The sequence below is a fragment of the Sapajus apella genome, unplaced genomic scaffold (genome assembly GCF_009761245.1).
Source record: "Sapajus apella isolate SASKATOON/1434 unplaced genomic scaffold, GSC_monkey_1.0 scaffold184, whole genome shotgun sequence".
Taxonomy (NCBI): Eukaryota; Metazoa; Chordata; class Mammalia; order Primates; family Cebidae; genus Sapajus; species Sapajus apella.
This window is the reverse complement of record NW_022437124.1, coordinates 1,032,598-1,049,967: the sequence shown is the minus strand read 5'-3', so window position 1 is coordinate 1,049,967 and position 17,370 is coordinate 1,032,598. Positions and strand designations below refer to the sequence as shown.

Genomic DNA, 17,370 nt, shown 5'->3' with positions numbered 1-17,370 from the left:
CCTGTTTCAGAAATTAGTTGGGCACGCTAGTCCAAAGGGAGGCAAAGAACAGGGAAATGAAGTAATGAAATAACCAGCATGAATAATAGATTAGAAAACAGAAAAGAGCACAATAGGGACAGTTGATAAAGAAAAAGAGAGCTCACAAGTGGCTGCCATTTCTGGGCCACCTTAGCAGACAAGCTGATAAATAATGTCAAAATCTTACCACCTCAGACATTTAGTCTATTCCCAGACTTCATGTATATTTTCAGTTCAATTTCAATACCAAGTGATAACATCAGGATGATGTCTATGATTGCCTTGTTCTGCATCCTAGATAGGAAAGCGATGGTCTCAACAGCTCAGCCATCCCTACTGCCCGAATGGAAAGAAGGGAGTGTGAGCCATTCCTAAGACTTGCTACTGGGGGAGGGAGAAGGATGAGGAAGGAAATCAAACATCTACCCCTAAAGCTCTGAAACGTTTAAGGGGTAACACATTCTATTTCTAACTTCCTGAGGAAAGAATACTCGACTTTTTCGGAGCAGCTAAAAGCCTGCACTGGTATCCAGTATCTCCCCAACTCTGTTAACTAGAGAGGCTCCACGCTACATATTTGTACGTGTGAGGCTAGTGGGCTACTCTAGGCCCTGTTTTGATCTCTATAGACAACTAGAAAACATCATTTTCCAGAAATGTTACAACAATGATTTTTGTATTCAACCGTTTGATCTTTTTTCTTCTGTGTTTGCAAATCCTGCAACATTTCAATTGCTTTGGACAAGATGAATGAACATTCCTACTTGGCACTGCCAGCTCTTCCTCACTTTCCTTTTTCTCTCCAACTGACTCTTTTGGGCATTTTCAACACTTCCTTAAAAGCAGAGATGCAAAGTCAGCAGTTGCAGAAAGAATGGAAAATTAGGGGAGGAATAGGGAGGAACTTGGTGGTGACAATTGGACTGTCACAGAATACTTGCCATCTCAAGTCTCTCTGAGCTGGCACCAACAAAGGTCCTTTCTTTAAACCAAGTCTTCCAAAGGCTTTGATTATTATGCTGAACGCTGTATTCATCTGCCTCATGTCAAATGACTATAGATACCAGCTACCTTTCGAAAGCTTTATTTCTGTATTTGACAGAAGTGGTTCAGCAGCTTTGGCTTCAACCCCACCATCTTTTATTTACAGCAAATAGGTGAGTGAAACATCTACCCACCAAATAAATCTGTAGGATGGAGATGAGAAAGCAGGAAGTGTCATTGCTTTCCTTAGATTTCCAAGCCACAAAGACAGTATTCAGTGACACTTTCTACTAACTTCAACCCAATACTATTACCAATAAAAGAAAACAGGCCAATATGGGAAGAGAACAGAGTCAGAGAGATCACAGAATTCTAAAGCATTAAATAAATCTAAAATAAAACATAGCAACTCTCAAACCACAATGAGAGCCTTCCGGGTGTAGATGACTGGTGTGGCTCTAGAATTTCTTTATAGGTGGGGCTCACAGATGGCATTTACACTACGCATTACATAGGGTAGAACCCAAAAGTCAATAACACGTCAGGATGATGTCTATGATTAACTTACTGTGGATAAGACTATTACTTATAAAAGAAATGGCATGTGTGCTGAAGCCACAACCATGCCTCACCTCTGATAATAACTGGTGACAGCTCAATCTGATTTGGGAAGAAAGCATTCCTATCTCAGGATTAGCATGCTGTGCTTCTACCTCAGCAAATTAGAAGGAGCAAATTGGTGCACGGACGCCCTGAGAATGTCCATGTCTGTTATTCTTGCAAAGAAGTTAGACCCTTGGGTTGGGTGTCTTGGCTGTTTTTTTTTTTCATTTGTCATTAAGATCCAATGTCATCAATAATGCTGAATCAAGTTTCTGAACTAAGAAACTACTCCATTTCTAAAAGTTTAACCCAAGGGATGTTGACTTTAACAAACTCTAAGATATGAGTAAAGTCCAGGATGAATTTCTCGATATTGAAATGCCCCTCACTGGGGGGACCTGACCCAGAGAAAAGAAATCCTTACCTTCCTGTGAAAATGTCCTGGGGCTGGGCTGGGGGCTACTCTGACCATCTCTCTCCTTGTCTGAAGGAACTTTTTTCAGGACAGGTGGAAGAAGGGCAACTTTCGGGCTAGAGGGAGAGTCTGGAATGTCGTCTAAGGAGACAGAAACACATGAATCAAACTGTTCCACAAACTGGATTCCAAGAACATACAGCCTGGTAAATCTATATATAAGTAAATCATTAAAAAAATAGAGCACCATAGAATTTCTCTGGCCAAAAATTAATTTTGTGATTTGACTCAGTGAAGTAACATCCACAAACAAAAGGGAAAACAATGAATACTTATAAAAAGTTACTATCTGCACAGACAGGAATCTGTCCTGTAGATCACAAATTTCAACGCGCTGACGTTTGAAAATTAGACTGTAAGTGAACCTCATGTTCCTTCTGACTTAAACACCAAGGCTGTTTGGTTTTCATAAAATAAGTAATATTTACACGCTACTGTCTTTACCCGTTGTAAAATCCAGTACAACAGCATTTATACGTGTGTGCGCATGTGCGTGCGTGTATCCATGCACGCATGTATGTATGTAGGTCACTAACAATAATTTGGAATCATGGCCTTTTAGAATCTGGACAAAGAAAAGATTAAAAACTAAAAAGATAACGAAATAGCTAGGACTAAAATTCTAGTCTCTTAACTCAAAAACCAGTACTGTTTCACCCTAACTGAAAGGATTGATCTACCACAAGCTTGTCCAAACCACCCTAACAGGACGGGACAAGGATGTGGCCCAGGATGGCTTTGAATGCAGCCCAACACAAACCTGTAAACTTTCTTAAAACAGCCGGGTGCGGTGGCTCAAGCCTGTAATCCCAGCACTGTGGGAGGCCGAGGCGGGTGGATCACGAGGTCAAGAGATCGAGACCATCCTGGTCAACATGGTGAAACCCTGTCTCTACTAAAAATACAAAAAATCAGCTGGTCATGGTGACATGTGCCTGTAATCCCAGCGACTCAGGAGGCTAGGGCAGGAGAATTGCCTGAACCCAGGAGGCGGAGGTTGCGGTGAGCCGAGATCGTGCCATTGCACTTCAGCCTGGGTAACAAGAGCGAAACTCCGTCTCAAAAAAAAAAAAAAAAAACTTTCTTAAAACATTACATGATTTTTTTAAAACTAATCATCTGTTAGTATTAGTATATTTGGTGTGTGTCCCAAGACAATTCTCATTCTTCCAAGTTGGCCCAGGGAAGCCAAAAACCGGACACCCCCGACTACTGGATCTTGCTCCTTCCTCTGCTGTTACCAGCAAGGCAATTCCTAAGCTGCTGTGTGAGTGTCTGAGCACATAGAAGACAACCTACAGCCAGGTTCTCTTCGGTCTTACACTTCCAGTCGCCGACTTGCTTAACCAAATAAGCAGGGATGTGAAAAGACAGGTGAAGATGACGCAGGCCACCTTCACAACCTGTCAGAGCTGTGGTGGAGCGGGAATGCGATGGTGTTTTTGAAAATGTCTCAAGCTCTATAAAAACGTAAATTTCCTAACATCATTCTTGACAGACTAAGAGCTATGAAATAAATGAACACATTCAGTAAATAAACAAAACTTCTCGCAGCAGAACACTGGGGATTCAGCTAGTTTTATATTCAGTATTAGAAAATGGGGAGCTAATATACAGTGGTCCCCCTTTATCCACACCGGATACACTCCAAGACCTCCAGGGGATGCCTGAAGCCGGATAGTACTGAATCCTACAGAAGCTGTGTTTTTCCTACACACCTATCATAAAGTTTAATGTATAAATAAGGCACGGTAAGAGATTAACAGTAAAACCCAATAACAGAATAGTTGTAACAATATACTGTAATAAAAGTTATCTGAATGCGGTCTTTCTCTCTCTCAAAGTATTTTACTGTACTGCACCATGAATAAATGAAAACTGAAAAAAGCAAAACCTTGGATAAGAGGGGCCCACTGTACCCTACAGACCAGGTTAGATTCATTTTATAAGAACTATTTCTTAACTGCAGACTAGAGGCACACCTAGCTGATGACAAGGTTAGGAGCAAGCCTCCTTCTGAGTACTTATTTGCTTTCCATTAAAAAATTTTTCTATTTTCTCTGCCTCCATTCTCCCCACTCCTTCTATATGATGACATTTTGTGTGTACCAAGAAATTTTTGGTGTTTTGTTTGTGAAAAAGTTTTGAGTAAAATTAGGAAGTCCTAAGGGGTTTGCTTCAAGGCTTCGTCCCCTGAGGTAAAGCCAGTATAGTCCTTTCTTTGCGGCTTCTCTTTGGAGATGGGTCACTGGTTTTCTCAAGGCATCAGTGGGCTATGAAGGCCAGGGAGTATCATCCAAGCTGGCCACTAGGGAAATGAAAAAAATACATGAGGGAATATGGGAAAGACCCACAGTGGAAGAAGTCTGGACACGCAGGATTCTACCTTTTTTCTCATTCTACCCAAATCATCTGCACATTGATCAATTATTAGGGTGAGCTGTGCATCCTACCTTACAAAATGCATGTCCATGAGGGAGAGGTCAATAGAAACAGTTACCAAGACATCTGGTGAGCTGTGCATCCTACTTTACAAAATGCATGTCCATGGGGGAGAGGTCAATAGAAACACAGTTACCATGACAGCTGGTGGAGTCCGAGCATCTGGCGGCTGCACAGACACAGCAGCTGCGTGGCTTGGCAAACTCAGTATCTCTGTGCCTCATATTGCTCATTGGTAAGACAGAGCAGTGATGAGGATGAGGATACTGAGAGCTCATCATAAAGCACTTACAACAGCACCAAGGACACAGCTAAGTGCTCAAAGATTAGCCATGATGGTTGACCAAATATTTTTTATCCCTGTTTGCCTTATTTTTGTGGGAGAACAAGGGGAAGAGTTAAAGAACTGATACAAGTTTCATTATATTACCTATCCTACTTTTGTGTATGTTTGAAAATTCTTATAATGCAAAGTTAAAAGAAAAAAAAAACCCTAACATGTTCTTTAAAAAAAAAAAAAAGATAGGGTCTCGTCACTCAGGCTGGGGTGCAGTGGTCTGATCACTGTATTACAGCATAAACTCCAGGCTCAAGTGATCCTCCCACCTCAGCCTCCCAAGTAGCAGGGACTATAGGTGTGCACGACCACACCTGGCCTTCTTCTGCGCAGGAGAGAATAAGGTGAAGGCCAATCAATTTCTAATCTTTTTAAATTTCTTCTATCATTTGATGCTCTAAACTAACAGTCAGCAAACTTTTTTGTAAAGGGCCCAAGAGTAAATATTTTACACTCTGCAGACCATGTGACCCTCTTGCAAGTACACCACTCTGCCACCGTAGCCAGCCAGAGCCACAGATGACACCAATGCAAATCCTATGGCTGCGTCCAGCAAAACTATTTACAAAAACAGGCCCATTGTTTGCCCGGTCTTGTTTCAACCCCTTGATAGATCACAGAATATGGCATAAAAACTGAAGAGCTTGTGCTTTCCCCATTTGGAGCCTTCATCCTTGAACTGCTGCTTTTCCAGGTGTCTGAACACGCTGGAGACAGAGATTTGAACACCAAGCCAAGCACTGAGGATGGGTCAACGTGACAAAAGGCTGATTTCCCTGTGTTGCCTACTAACCAGCCTGTACCCCTGAAAACAAGGACAGTCTCGGAGTCCCCAGCTTTCATACACGGTGGGCCTCAGCCTTGAAGAAAGGAATCCCTCCGCTCTCGTCACTTGCACATCTTTGCACAGGTTTCTTCTGATCCCTTCCTGCAGATGCTGATGTACCTTGCTCACCAGCAGACCCTGAAACCAGCTGCAGGGTCTGATCCAGCTGGCTCTGGGAAGCCACCCAGTCACAATGCAACTCCCTAACTGCAAGACTCTTACCAGGCCGTGAGGCTGTTCTTGGTTTCTGCGGGATGAGGGGCCGTGCTGCCAGGCTGGGCTTGGGGGACTGCAGGAGGGGCTTCGGGCTGGTAGGTGTGCCGGACGAGCTACGAGACCTGGAGCCTGCTTCCACTCTGGGCTCTGCTTTGGTGCTCTTTTCTGGTGTTCCCAAACCAAAGCGGTTCTCTGGAAGACCTGGGTGCAGTTTCGGCACTAAGATGAAAAAGGACACTATAAAAAATCAAAGCTCAAAGCAGCCAATAACTTGAAGCTAGAAGTCTGGTACAAACTGCTATAATCATTTGCCATCGTTTCTCATCACAGATATTTTAAGACAGAGTATGCAGTTGTAGCATGTTTTTAAAACCAAAACATCTGAAGGAAGTGTAACAGTCTTTGTAGAAAAGGAATAAACTTTTTGGTTCTTTTCTGATCACCCCTGACTATTCTGGAGATGACAAACTTTCACACTTAATAGCGTACAGTGCCGTAATCACACACAAGGAAAGCAGGGGTTCTTCCTGCATTTGAAGCGTCCAGGTCTTTCTCAGACCTGGCACAGGTACAGGCATAACCAAATGTAAGTGCCTTGGTTCTGGACAGCAAGCAGTTAGGGCTCTGGCTGTAGGTTCTGAGTGAGGAGGGTGATGTTGTTGGCTGCAATCTCATGTTTAGTGAGAACAGCTCCAGAAATGTCATCTCATTCCCCACCTCCATCCACGCTGCTGCCTTAATTTAACAAGACAACTAGCAAAAATAAGCCCATGAAATGGGATTTATCATCCAACTCTTACTGCACAAAGATACTGTAGCTAAGCATAGGAATCTCAAACAGCAAAATGAGGATTCTATCACATAATTAATACATGACACTCCAGTTTTCATAAGATATTTTCTTATTCTATTAGACCTAAAAAGTTAGAGGAACAAGGGATATTGGATTTCATGCACATTCAAGCTGCAAGGGAAGCATACTGTTCATACCAAACAAGACAGCCACCCACCTTCCATATATCATGCGCGGCTTATCCTTAAATACATCAGGCATGATCCTGTGTGCCGCTCCCACCCCCAACTTTGCCAAAATGCTCCAAGTTAAAGAGTTTGCAATGAAAAAGCAGAATTTTCTCCCTTTGGGAAATCAAAAAGTGCCCTGTCCAGGCACAAGGCTACAGGATGCGCCCCACGGGAAGGTGGGGCAGGCAAAGGGATGTGGTCTTTCAGAGAATGCACAACAAAGAGATCAGTTCTTGCTCCCCATTTAAATTTTTCTTCTGTCAATCACATGTGACTTCTGCAATCAGAAGGTTAGTGCTTTTCTTAAGGGGGTGAAGGCAATGGCCTGACTTACCTGCCCCAACTCCGTCCAACCGTTCTCCGCTGCTCAAGGCTGGGCTGGAAGGATCCTGGGATACGGCATCATTCCCAAGCTTCTAAAAAATTCAAGCACCCCCCCCCAAAAATGCACATTTATTTAATGCAAAAGTGAAAAAGCAGAGCAGATAGTAAATGACAGTAAATGACACCATGACACAGTCACTCAGCTGCTGTCATGGTGACTGTGCCTGACCCATCTCTGTAGGCTCTCCTGCTGGGACAAAGCTGTGAGAAGTACATTCTATTCTGTGTTTACAGTTGGGGCTCCTGGGTCCAAAGAGTGGCCTGTTTGGTTCCTCGGAAGCCCCCTCACGGGTGACAGGTGTATGGGGCCGGGGAAAGTCAGTGAGCTTGGTGACCTTTCCTGTTTTTCTTGTTGAACATCTCTGCAGGCTTTGCAGCTCCTGATGCTTCATGTGATGAGGGCACTTACACACTAGAAATTTACAGAACCTGCTCTAGGTTTGGTTTCCAAAATTCTAGTTTTGGCTGGGTGCAGTGGCTCACGCCTGTAATCTATCTCAGCACTTCAGGAGACTGAGATGGGAGAATCGCCTGAGGTCACGAGTTCGAGACCAGCCTCGGCAACATAGTGAAACCCCTATCTCTGCGAAAAAAAAAAAAAAAATGAAAAATTAGCCAGGCATGGTGGTATGCATCTGAAGTCCCAGCTACTCAGGAGACGGAGGCAGGAGGATCACCTGACAGATCCCAGGAGTTCAAAGCTGCAGTGAACTAGGATCACACCAATGCACTCCAGCCGGGATACAGAGCAAAATCTTATCTATTAAAAAAAAAACCTCTAATTTCCAAAGCTGCAGAAACCTTTCCAGCCTCAATTATAATACAGGTGAAAAGGGTCCTGAAATAAGGAGGGTCTTCCTTGCTTTGAGGCAGAACCACAGGAAACAAATCGATTATTTAGGAGGCATATACAGATGAACAGGACTGAATACATGTTTTAAAAATCTGCAGGTGGAAGGAATTAGTGACAGTGAAAATGGTGATGGTGGGAAAGTGAAACGCCACTGTCTTGGGGTAGGAGTGGAAAGTTTAGAAAGTCTACACTAGACTGAGGCATTTAGATACAAAAAAAAAAAAAGACATACAAAGCAAACTCTGGTGTTTGCTTCATAATATCTAAGAATTATACTGACAAAGGTGGTCAACATCTAGCTCTTGTCTAACAAGCAAAAACAAGGTGGACCAGTCGACCAGGAGGGATGATGATTCCCAAGGCAGTCTGACCTTCAGACTGCTGGTTCCCGCTTATCTCATGCTTCTGACAAACCTAAAAAGCTCTGCAGCCAATTCCTGGCTTTAAACTGTGTTTGATGACAGAGGAAGGATTGTTTGAAATGTAGGTGAGATAAGCCTCACTCCCTGAATTCATCACTCTACCGCCGGCCACACATTCCCCAGGAACACTGGCCCTATCAGAAGGAAGCACCCAAGTGACGGGAAGGCTGAGGAATTTCTCAGGAAGATGACAGAAGTTCCACTGTCATGAGTGCAAGGTGTGAGCAGGTCTCCAGGAGCGAATGTGTACACAAGCACTGCAGCTAAAATAGGCACATTATTTGGCATCATTACGGCAAAGTGATTCCCAAAAAGGAAGCCCCATGCCAGCCCTCTGTGCCCACGACAAGTGTCTGCAGGACAGGGCTGGGGACCATCCATGAAGTCCCCTTACCCATCCTTCCCTTTCAGGTCCCATCAAGTGCAGGGTGGGCATCTGAGCGTGAGGACCTCCTTAAATTCTGTACCCGGGGCACCTCATTTCCCTGCATCTCTAAAACAACCCAGGGATTTGTTTTCTTTTTCCTCCCAGATTTTTAGAGTTATTTATAAATCCCAAAATGATTGTAGGAATAAGGATAAAACAATATAACGCCCATTGCCTCTGCATGTAAACAGATGACTTGATGGCCTCAGAGAAAAATACATGAACCCTAAGTATTCGCTGCCTGTTTCTCTCTGTTATCAATAAATGGAAGTCATGTCTCCATACTTACAGTTCTTTTTCTTTAAGTATATATATCAAATGCCAACAATGCAAAAAGAATTACTCAGAGGAGGGTGAAGACATCATACCGTTTATCAACAGTATATTGATCACTGATGCTAACTGTTGCTACCTTTATAAAGAATACAGTCATGGCACTTTAGGAAAAAAATGTTCTAAAGCTAATTTTTGAAAAGCTTTATTATTTTATGATTTTGACAGAAGACCCATGATTGGTCTGAATTTTAAACAGCGAGAATTCTTCACAATGGTTGTTTAAACTGACACTAGGTGGCGTTAAGAGATCATTAACACTGTGTAAGCCCTAAACAAAAATAAAACCATAAGGATTTTGTCACTTTAAGCCAATTTATATGTCAAATCCAAAGTGCATGAATAAAGCACTCTAGCACATGTCATCTTTACACCAAAAAAAGCCATTCACCATGAAAAACTGAAAATACACAGCATATTAATGAAAACCGCACATTCATTGTTATAAAGACATTCACAAAATGGATCAAAAGGTAAACATTTCCTTGGGCATCTGGCTCACTAAGGACATGGTTGTAGTATTACCCAGAATTCTGACCAGCGAAGGCCACACCATGCCTCCTTTGCTGAGTGAGCAGAATGTAGTTCTACCTTCTCTTCCAACTCTAAGGTTCCTCAGTGAGTTGGGAGGGATCTGCAATTACAGAATTGCTAAACAATGTTGCTGTTGGTGGGAGAACTGTGGTGAAAAGTTGTAAGATGAGGTGGGAAGTGCAGTTTAATTTTTAAACACTGGTTGTTTAGAAGCAATATAAAAGAGCTCCCTACACCTGGTATGTAGCTTATTGTTTACTTTCTGAAAGTCCAGGGCTCATCAGGATGAAGGATTTTATTGTGATACTTCAAATAAACACACATGTGATTTCCTTTCTTTGAAGCACCAGTTGTATAAAAATCAAAGAGCTCATGATAATGCACAGAAATCATAACCTGACTTAAACATGGATATGTTCACCTTATCACACAGACACAATTCTTCACAGAGTGACAGGAGCAAACAGGTGAAAAAGAAAGAAAAAAAGACATACTATAAAAGAAGGCTCAAAGAATAAATAATGTTTTCAGTCGGATTTTGGGGAACTCAGCAAATTTTAAACCATGAAGTTTTCCTTTGTCGCAACAGATGATATATATCAATGGTCAAATATTCAATGAATTCCAATACCTTGACTGTTTTTCCCTTTGTCTTTTAAATCCGGAATATAGCAAGGTATTCTCAGGTTTGAAAAGAGAACAATTTTTTGGTGTGAAAAGGGAGTAAGTTAGAAAATAGTTTTCATTTTTATATGTCATCTAGTTTCAGTATTTTCATTTCCCTCTGTTGGTTCACCTATCTTCAATATTACCCTCAGTCTTCCATTTAGATTCAGCTGACTGTGTTTTCCCCCAGATGTGAGCGTTTCCCCCAGATGTGAGCGTTTCCCCCAACCCGGAACATCTTTGACATGCTTCCACAACAGGCACAGGAGGCTCCTGGGCAGACGGGAAAAGCCTGGAGTCTCCAAAGCCTACCTTAGAATGCCAGCACTCCACAGAGTGTTACCCTCCGGCCAAAGTGGAAACATGGCCATTTCTTTGGGGTCTGTGCTCCAAGTTCTTTCGCAGCAAGTTCTGGTTCTGGTTTTGTATTTAACCAACAGGCAATTTTTATTGCTCACATAAAAAAAAAAAGTCAAATGAGGGCAAAAATACGAACGAGGACCACCAAGTCAAAAATGAACTCCCATTTATCTCACGAAGACAAGGAGACTGGGGGTGACCAGAGGGCAGGAAGTGTGGGGGTGTGGGGGGAGATGAAAAGAGGTACAAAATGGGTATAAAACCCCAGTAGACAGAAGTAATAAGACCTACTACTGGACAGATCAGTAGGGTAACTCTAGTTAAAAATAACCTATTATCTATTTCAAAATAGCTAGAAGAGGATAATTTGAATATTTCCAGCATAAAGAAAAGTTAAATGCTTTAAGATGATGGACATATATCAAAATATCACATGCACCATGAAAATATGTGCAACTATTATATATCAAATGAATGAACGAATGAATTAAAAACAGACCCACTCTTACCTTCTGTGCACACGCAGCTCTCTTCTCTTGCTTGGCTTTCATCTCCGCCAGCAGACCACTGCCCATCACCTGGACCCCATACCTCCGCCCTCCCTGTGGGCTGCTCTTGCTGTCGCTCCGTTCCACCTTCCCCGTGTCTTCCCCTTGAGTCTCTTCAAAGGAGTCAGGTGTTTTTATCTCCTCTATCCGTTCAGAGCTGCCATTGTGCTCGGTAGCCTTTGTGTCCTTCTTGGGACTGTCCACAGCTGGACTTCTGACCGCCCCTTTCGGTGAAGAGGGTTCTTCTGCCATCAAGATTGTTGGCGGCCGCTCAGACTTGGACCGGGATTTGATCAAATTGAGAAAGCCACCACTTTTCCGAGAATCTCGCTTTTTCTTTTCATCTCCCCCTTCACTAAGCTCATGTGACTCTGAGCCTCTTCTTGACCATTTCCTGTATTTCAAACCAAAACACAGATCTGTTGTTTCTACTGTAAGTTCCAGCACAATCAGTCAAAATATAAACATGGAGACTGCTGCCTATACAGTAACCATTCAGAAGCATTTTAAAAGGCAGATTTGAGTTACTGCCCTTAGGAAACGGAAAGGAATGTAGAATATCATCATCATATTCAAATGTGAGGAAACTGAGGCACACACACCAAGAATGAAAGATGAACGTGTGACCGGTACAGCCAGTTGGCTAGCTTACTCTAAAAGTAACTGTTCCCTCCCTTTGTTTCTTGCTATACATACATCTAACTACCTGCTCTGTTTGAGAATTCCAAAGGGTCATCTTGAAACAATCCAGGCATGAAGCAAAGGTGGTGGGGCCATTTTCTCCCTTCCGAGAAGAAACTGGTACGCGATTAATCCATAACCCAACCCCTGCCAAGAGGAAACCAACCAGACCTCCAAATGGTCCATGACTCAAGGCAGTCATCAGAAAACAGCCAACAAATCTGCACCCCATGCCACTCCTGCGCATAGTTTTCAAGCCACCTTTCACCGTAAAGCCCCTTTGGCCAGCCTGAAAATTTGAGACGGCTTTCTGGGACTTGATTCTGGCTATCTCCCAAGCTGTCGGCACTTCCATAAACAAAACTTCACTTCTCACGTGTCTGGCTTTTTGAGGGGCAAGCAGATAAACCTGAGTTTGGTTTCAAACAGGTGGAGAGTATGCTCTGGGAGAGAGTTTTCAGAAGGATATGCTGAAACTTGGGAAATGAAAGGGGAGAAACAGTCAACGAAATGAGTTAAGTAGAAAGCATCACAGACAACTGTCTCCTTGAACACTGACAGACTGAACATCCACTTGGCTCCCCTCAATCTTTATGAAAATAACAGCAAAGGGGGATCCGAGATGGCCCAACAGGAACAGCTCTGGAGTGCAGTTTCCAGTGAAAACACCACAGAGGGTGAGTGCTCACCACATTCCCAAACGAGTTAGTACTGCCCGCAGACCAGGAGATTCCCAGGCTGGAAAGTGCCACGAGTTTCCTGCACGGCTGTTTCAGCCGGCACAGCGGGTCTCTGCACAGAAACTCACACAAATCTGGGTGACCGTTTCAACTGCCACCTGGATCGCCTGGGAGGCAGAGCTGCTCATTCAACTGAAAAAAAGGGGGCTGAAACAGGGAGCCAAGTGATCTGGCTCAGTGGGTCCCACCCCAACAAAGACCAGCAGTCTGAAACACTCTGGATTGAGAGTTTCACAGCAAGCACAGCTGGACCCAGGACGGTCCAGCTCTGTGGGGGGAAGGGTGTCTGCCATTACCAAGGCAGTCCGCCATTACTGAGGCAGTTCTAACTCTAACTCTATAAACAAAACTGCAAGGATGTTGACACAGCAGCTGGGCAGAGCCCACAGCAGCGCAGCAATGCTCTGCTGGCAGACTATGACTAGGCTACCTCCTTGCTGGGCAGGGCAGCTCTGAAAAAAAGGCAGCAGAACATCAAGAACTTACAAATAAAGTCCTACCTTACTGGGACAGAGCACCTCAGGAAAAAAGGCAGTTATGAGTTCCGCTGCAGCAGACTTAAATGTACCTGCCCAGCAGCTCTGAACAGAAAAACAGAGCTCACAGCTCAGCACTTCAGCTCCTGTAAGGGACAGACTGTCTCCTCAGGCAGCTCCCTGACTCCCATATATCCAAAGAGACAACTCATAAAGGAGAGCGCAGGCTGACATCTAGCAGGTATCCTTCTGGGATGAAGATAACAGAAGAAGAAACTGGCAGCAACCCATACTGCTCTGCAGCCGCTGCAGGTAGTCCCCAGGCAAGCAGGGTCTGGAGTGGACCTCCAGCAGAGGGGCCTGACTGTTAGAAGAAAAACTAAAAAAACAGAAAGAAATAATCTCATCATCAACAAAAATGACGTCCACTCAGAGATCCCATCCGAAAGTCGCCAATTACAAAGACCACAGGTAGATAAATCCACAAAGATGGGAAGAAACCAGCACAAAAAGATGAAAACACCAAAAACCAGAACGCCTCTCCTCCTTGAAGGGATCACAACTCCTCACCAGCAAAGGAACAAAGCTGGAAGGAGAATGAGTTTGATGAATTGACAGAAACAGGCTTCAGAAGGTGGGTAATAACAAACTTCTCTGAGCTAAAAGAGCATGTTCTAACTCAATGCAAAGAAACTAAGAACCTTCAAAAAAGGTTTGACGAAATGCTAATGAGAATAAATAGCTTAGGGAGGAATATAAATGACTTGATGGAGCTGAAAAGCTCAACATAAGAACTTCGTGAAGCATACACAAGTTTCAATAGCTGAATCGACCAAGCAGAAGAAAGGATATCAGAGACTGAAGATCAACTCAATGAAATAAAACAAGGAGGCAAGATTAGAGGAAAAAGAGTGAAAAGAAATGAACAAAGCCTCCAAGAAATATGGGATTATGTGAAAAGACCTAATTTACATTTGATAGGTGTACCGGAATGTGATGGAAAGAATTAATCCAAGCTGGAAAACACTCTTCAGGATATTTTCCAGGAGAACTTCCCCAACCTAGCAAGACAGGCCAACATTCAAGTCCAGGAAATACAGAGAACACCACAAAGATATTCCTCAGGAAGAGCAACCCCAAGGCACATAATAGTCAGATTCACCATGGTTGAAATGAAGGAAAAAATGCTAAGGGCAGCCAGAGAGAAAGGTCGGGTTACCCAGAAAGGGAAGCCCAACAGACCCACAGTGGAGCTCTCAGCAGAAACCCTGCAAGCCAGAAGAGAGAGGGGGCCAATATTAAACATCCCAAGATTAAACTTTCAACCTAGCATTTCATATCCAGCTTCTTAAGCTAAGGAGAAATAAAATCCTTTACGAACAAGCAATTGCTGAGAGATTTCATCACCACTAGGCCTGCCTTAAAAGAGCTCCTGAAAGAAGCAGTAAACAGAAAGGAACAACCACTATCAGCCACTCCAAAAACATAACAAATGGTAAAGAGCATCGACACAATGAAGAAACTTCGTCAACTAACAGGCAAAACAACCAGCTAGCATCAAAATGCCAGGATGAAATTCACATATAACAATATTAACCTTAATGTAAATGGACTAAATGCCCCAATCAAAAGACACAGACTGGCAAAGTGGATAAAAATTCAAAAACCATCAGTGTGCTGTATCTAGGAAACCCATCTCACATGCAAGGACACACATAGGCTCAAAATAAACGGATGGAGGAAGATTTACCAAGCAAATGGAGAGCAAAAATAAAACAGGAGTTGCAATCTTAGTCTCTGATAAAATAGACTTTAAACCAACAAAGATCAAAAGAGATAAAGGCATTACATAATGGTAAAAGGAGAAGAGGTAACGATCCTAAATATCCTACACACCCCAAACACGAGCACCCAGATACATAAAGCAAGTTCTTAGAGACCTACAAAGAGACTTAGACTCCCACACAATAGTAGTGGGAGACTTTAACCTCCACTGTCAATATTAGACAGATCAATGAGACAGAAAATTAGCAAGGATATCCAGGACTTGAACTCAGATCTGGACCAAGCAAACCTAACAGACATAAACAGAACTCTCCACCCCAAATCCACAGAATATACATTCTTCTCAGCACCACATCACATCTATTCTAAAACTGACCACGTAATTGGAAGTAAATCACTACTCAGCAAATGCAAAAGAATGGAAATCATAACAAACAGTCTCTCAGACCACAGTGCAACCAAATTAGAACTCAGGACTAAGAAACTAACTCAGAACCACATAACTTCATGGAAACTGAACAACTGGCTCTTGAATGTTGACTGGATAAACAATGAAATAAAGGCAGAAATAAAGATGTTCTTCGAAACCAACAAGAATGAAGACACAACATACCAGAATCTCTGGAACACATTTAAAGCAGCGTCAAGAGGAAAATTTATAGCAATAAATGCCCACATGAGAAGCAAGGAAAGATCTAAAATTGACACCCTATCATCAAAATTGAAAGAGCTAGAGGAGCAAGATCAAAAAAACTAAAATGCTAGCAGAAGACAAGAAATGACTAAGATCAGATGAGAATTGAAGGAGATAGAGACACAAAAAAACCTTCAAAAAATCAATAAATCCAGGAGCTGATTTTTTGAAAAGATCAACAAAATAGACCATTAGCCAGATGAATAGAAAAGAAAAGAGACAAGAATCAAATAGATGCAATAAAAAACGATAAAGGGGATATCACCACCGAGTCCACAGAAATACAAACTACCATCAGAGATTATGATAAATAACTATGCACACAAACCAGTAAACCTGGAAGAAATGGATAAATTTCTGGACACTTGCACCCTCCCAAGCATAAACCAGGAAGAAGTTGAAACCCTGAACAGACCAATAACAAGGGCTGAAGCTGAGGCAGCAATTAAGAGTCTACCAACCAAAAAAAGCCCACGTCCAGATGGGTTCAGAGCCGAATTCTACCAGCCATACAAAGAGAAGTTGGTACCACTCCTTCTGAAACTATTCCAAACAATCCAAAAAGAGGGAATCCTTCCCAAACCATTTTATGAGACCAACATTATCCTGATACCAAAACCCAGAATAGACTCAACAAAACAAAGAAAACTTCAGGACAATATCCATGATGAACACAGATGCAAAAATCTTCAATAAAACACTGGCAAACCAATTGCAACAGCACATCAAAAAGCTTATCCATCACGATTAAGTAGGCTTCATCCCGGGAATGCAAGGCTGGTTCAACATACACAACTCTATAAACGTAATCCACCACATAAACAGAACCGAAGATAAAAACCACATGATTATCTCAATAGATGCAGAGAAGGTATGTGACAAAATTCAACAGCCCTTTATGCTAAAAACTCTCAATAAAATAGGTATCCATGGAATGTATCTCAAAATAATAAAAGCTGTTTACAACAAACCCACAGTCAATATCATGCTGAATGGGCAAAAACTGGAAGCATTCCCTTTGAAATCTGGCACTAGACAAAGATGCCTTCTTTCACCACTCCTATTCAATATAGTATTGGAAGTTCTAGCCAGAGCAGTGAGGCAAGAAAAAGAAATAAATGGTATTCAATTATGAAAGGAGGAAGTCAAATTGTCTTTATCTGCAGGTGACATGATTGTATATTTAGAAGACCCCATTGTTTCAGCCTAATATCTCCTTAAACTGATAAGCAACTTCAGCAAAGTCTCAGGATACAAAATCAGTGAGCAGAAATCACAAGCATTCCTATACACCAATAACACACTAAAAGAGAGCCAAATCAAGAATGAACTGCCATTCACAATTGCTAGAAAGAGAATAAAATACCTAGGAATACAACTAACAAAGGATATAAAGGACCTCTTCAGGAGAACTATGAACCACTGCTCAAGGAAATAAGAGAGGACACAAACAGATGGAAAAACATTCCATGCTCATGGTTAGGAATAATCAATATAGTGAAAATGGCCACACTGCCCAAAGAAATGTATAGATTCAACA

At 42.5% G+C, this 17,370-nt stretch overlaps 1 protein-coding gene across 14 annotated transcripts in view; it reads right to left on the bottom strand.

The window, feature by feature from the left end:
* CARMIL1 (capping protein regulator and myosin 1 linker 1) overlaps positions 1 to 17,370 on the bottom strand; it is a 346,698-nt gene that overhangs the window by 8,095 nt on the left and 321,233 nt on the right. For 11 of the 14 annotated variants that reach the window (XM_032268645.1, XM_032268646.1, XM_032268650.1 and 8 more), the window contains 4 exons: positions 11,416 to 11,848; positions 7,262 to 7,343; positions 5,911 to 6,123; positions 2,033 to 2,164 (listed from right to left, as the gene is read on the bottom strand). In XM_032268645.1, coding sequence (XP_032124536.1) covers positions 2,033 to 2,164; positions 5,911 to 6,123; positions 7,262 to 7,343; positions 11,416 to 11,848 — 860 coding nt within the window. Of the gene's footprint in view, position 1; positions 27 to 2,032; positions 2,165 to 5,910; positions 6,124 to 7,261; positions 7,344 to 11,415; positions 11,849 to 17,370 lie in introns of all 14 variants that reach the window. The other 3 variants (XM_032268657.1, XM_032268656.1, XM_032268658.1) reach the window with 1 other exon arrangement.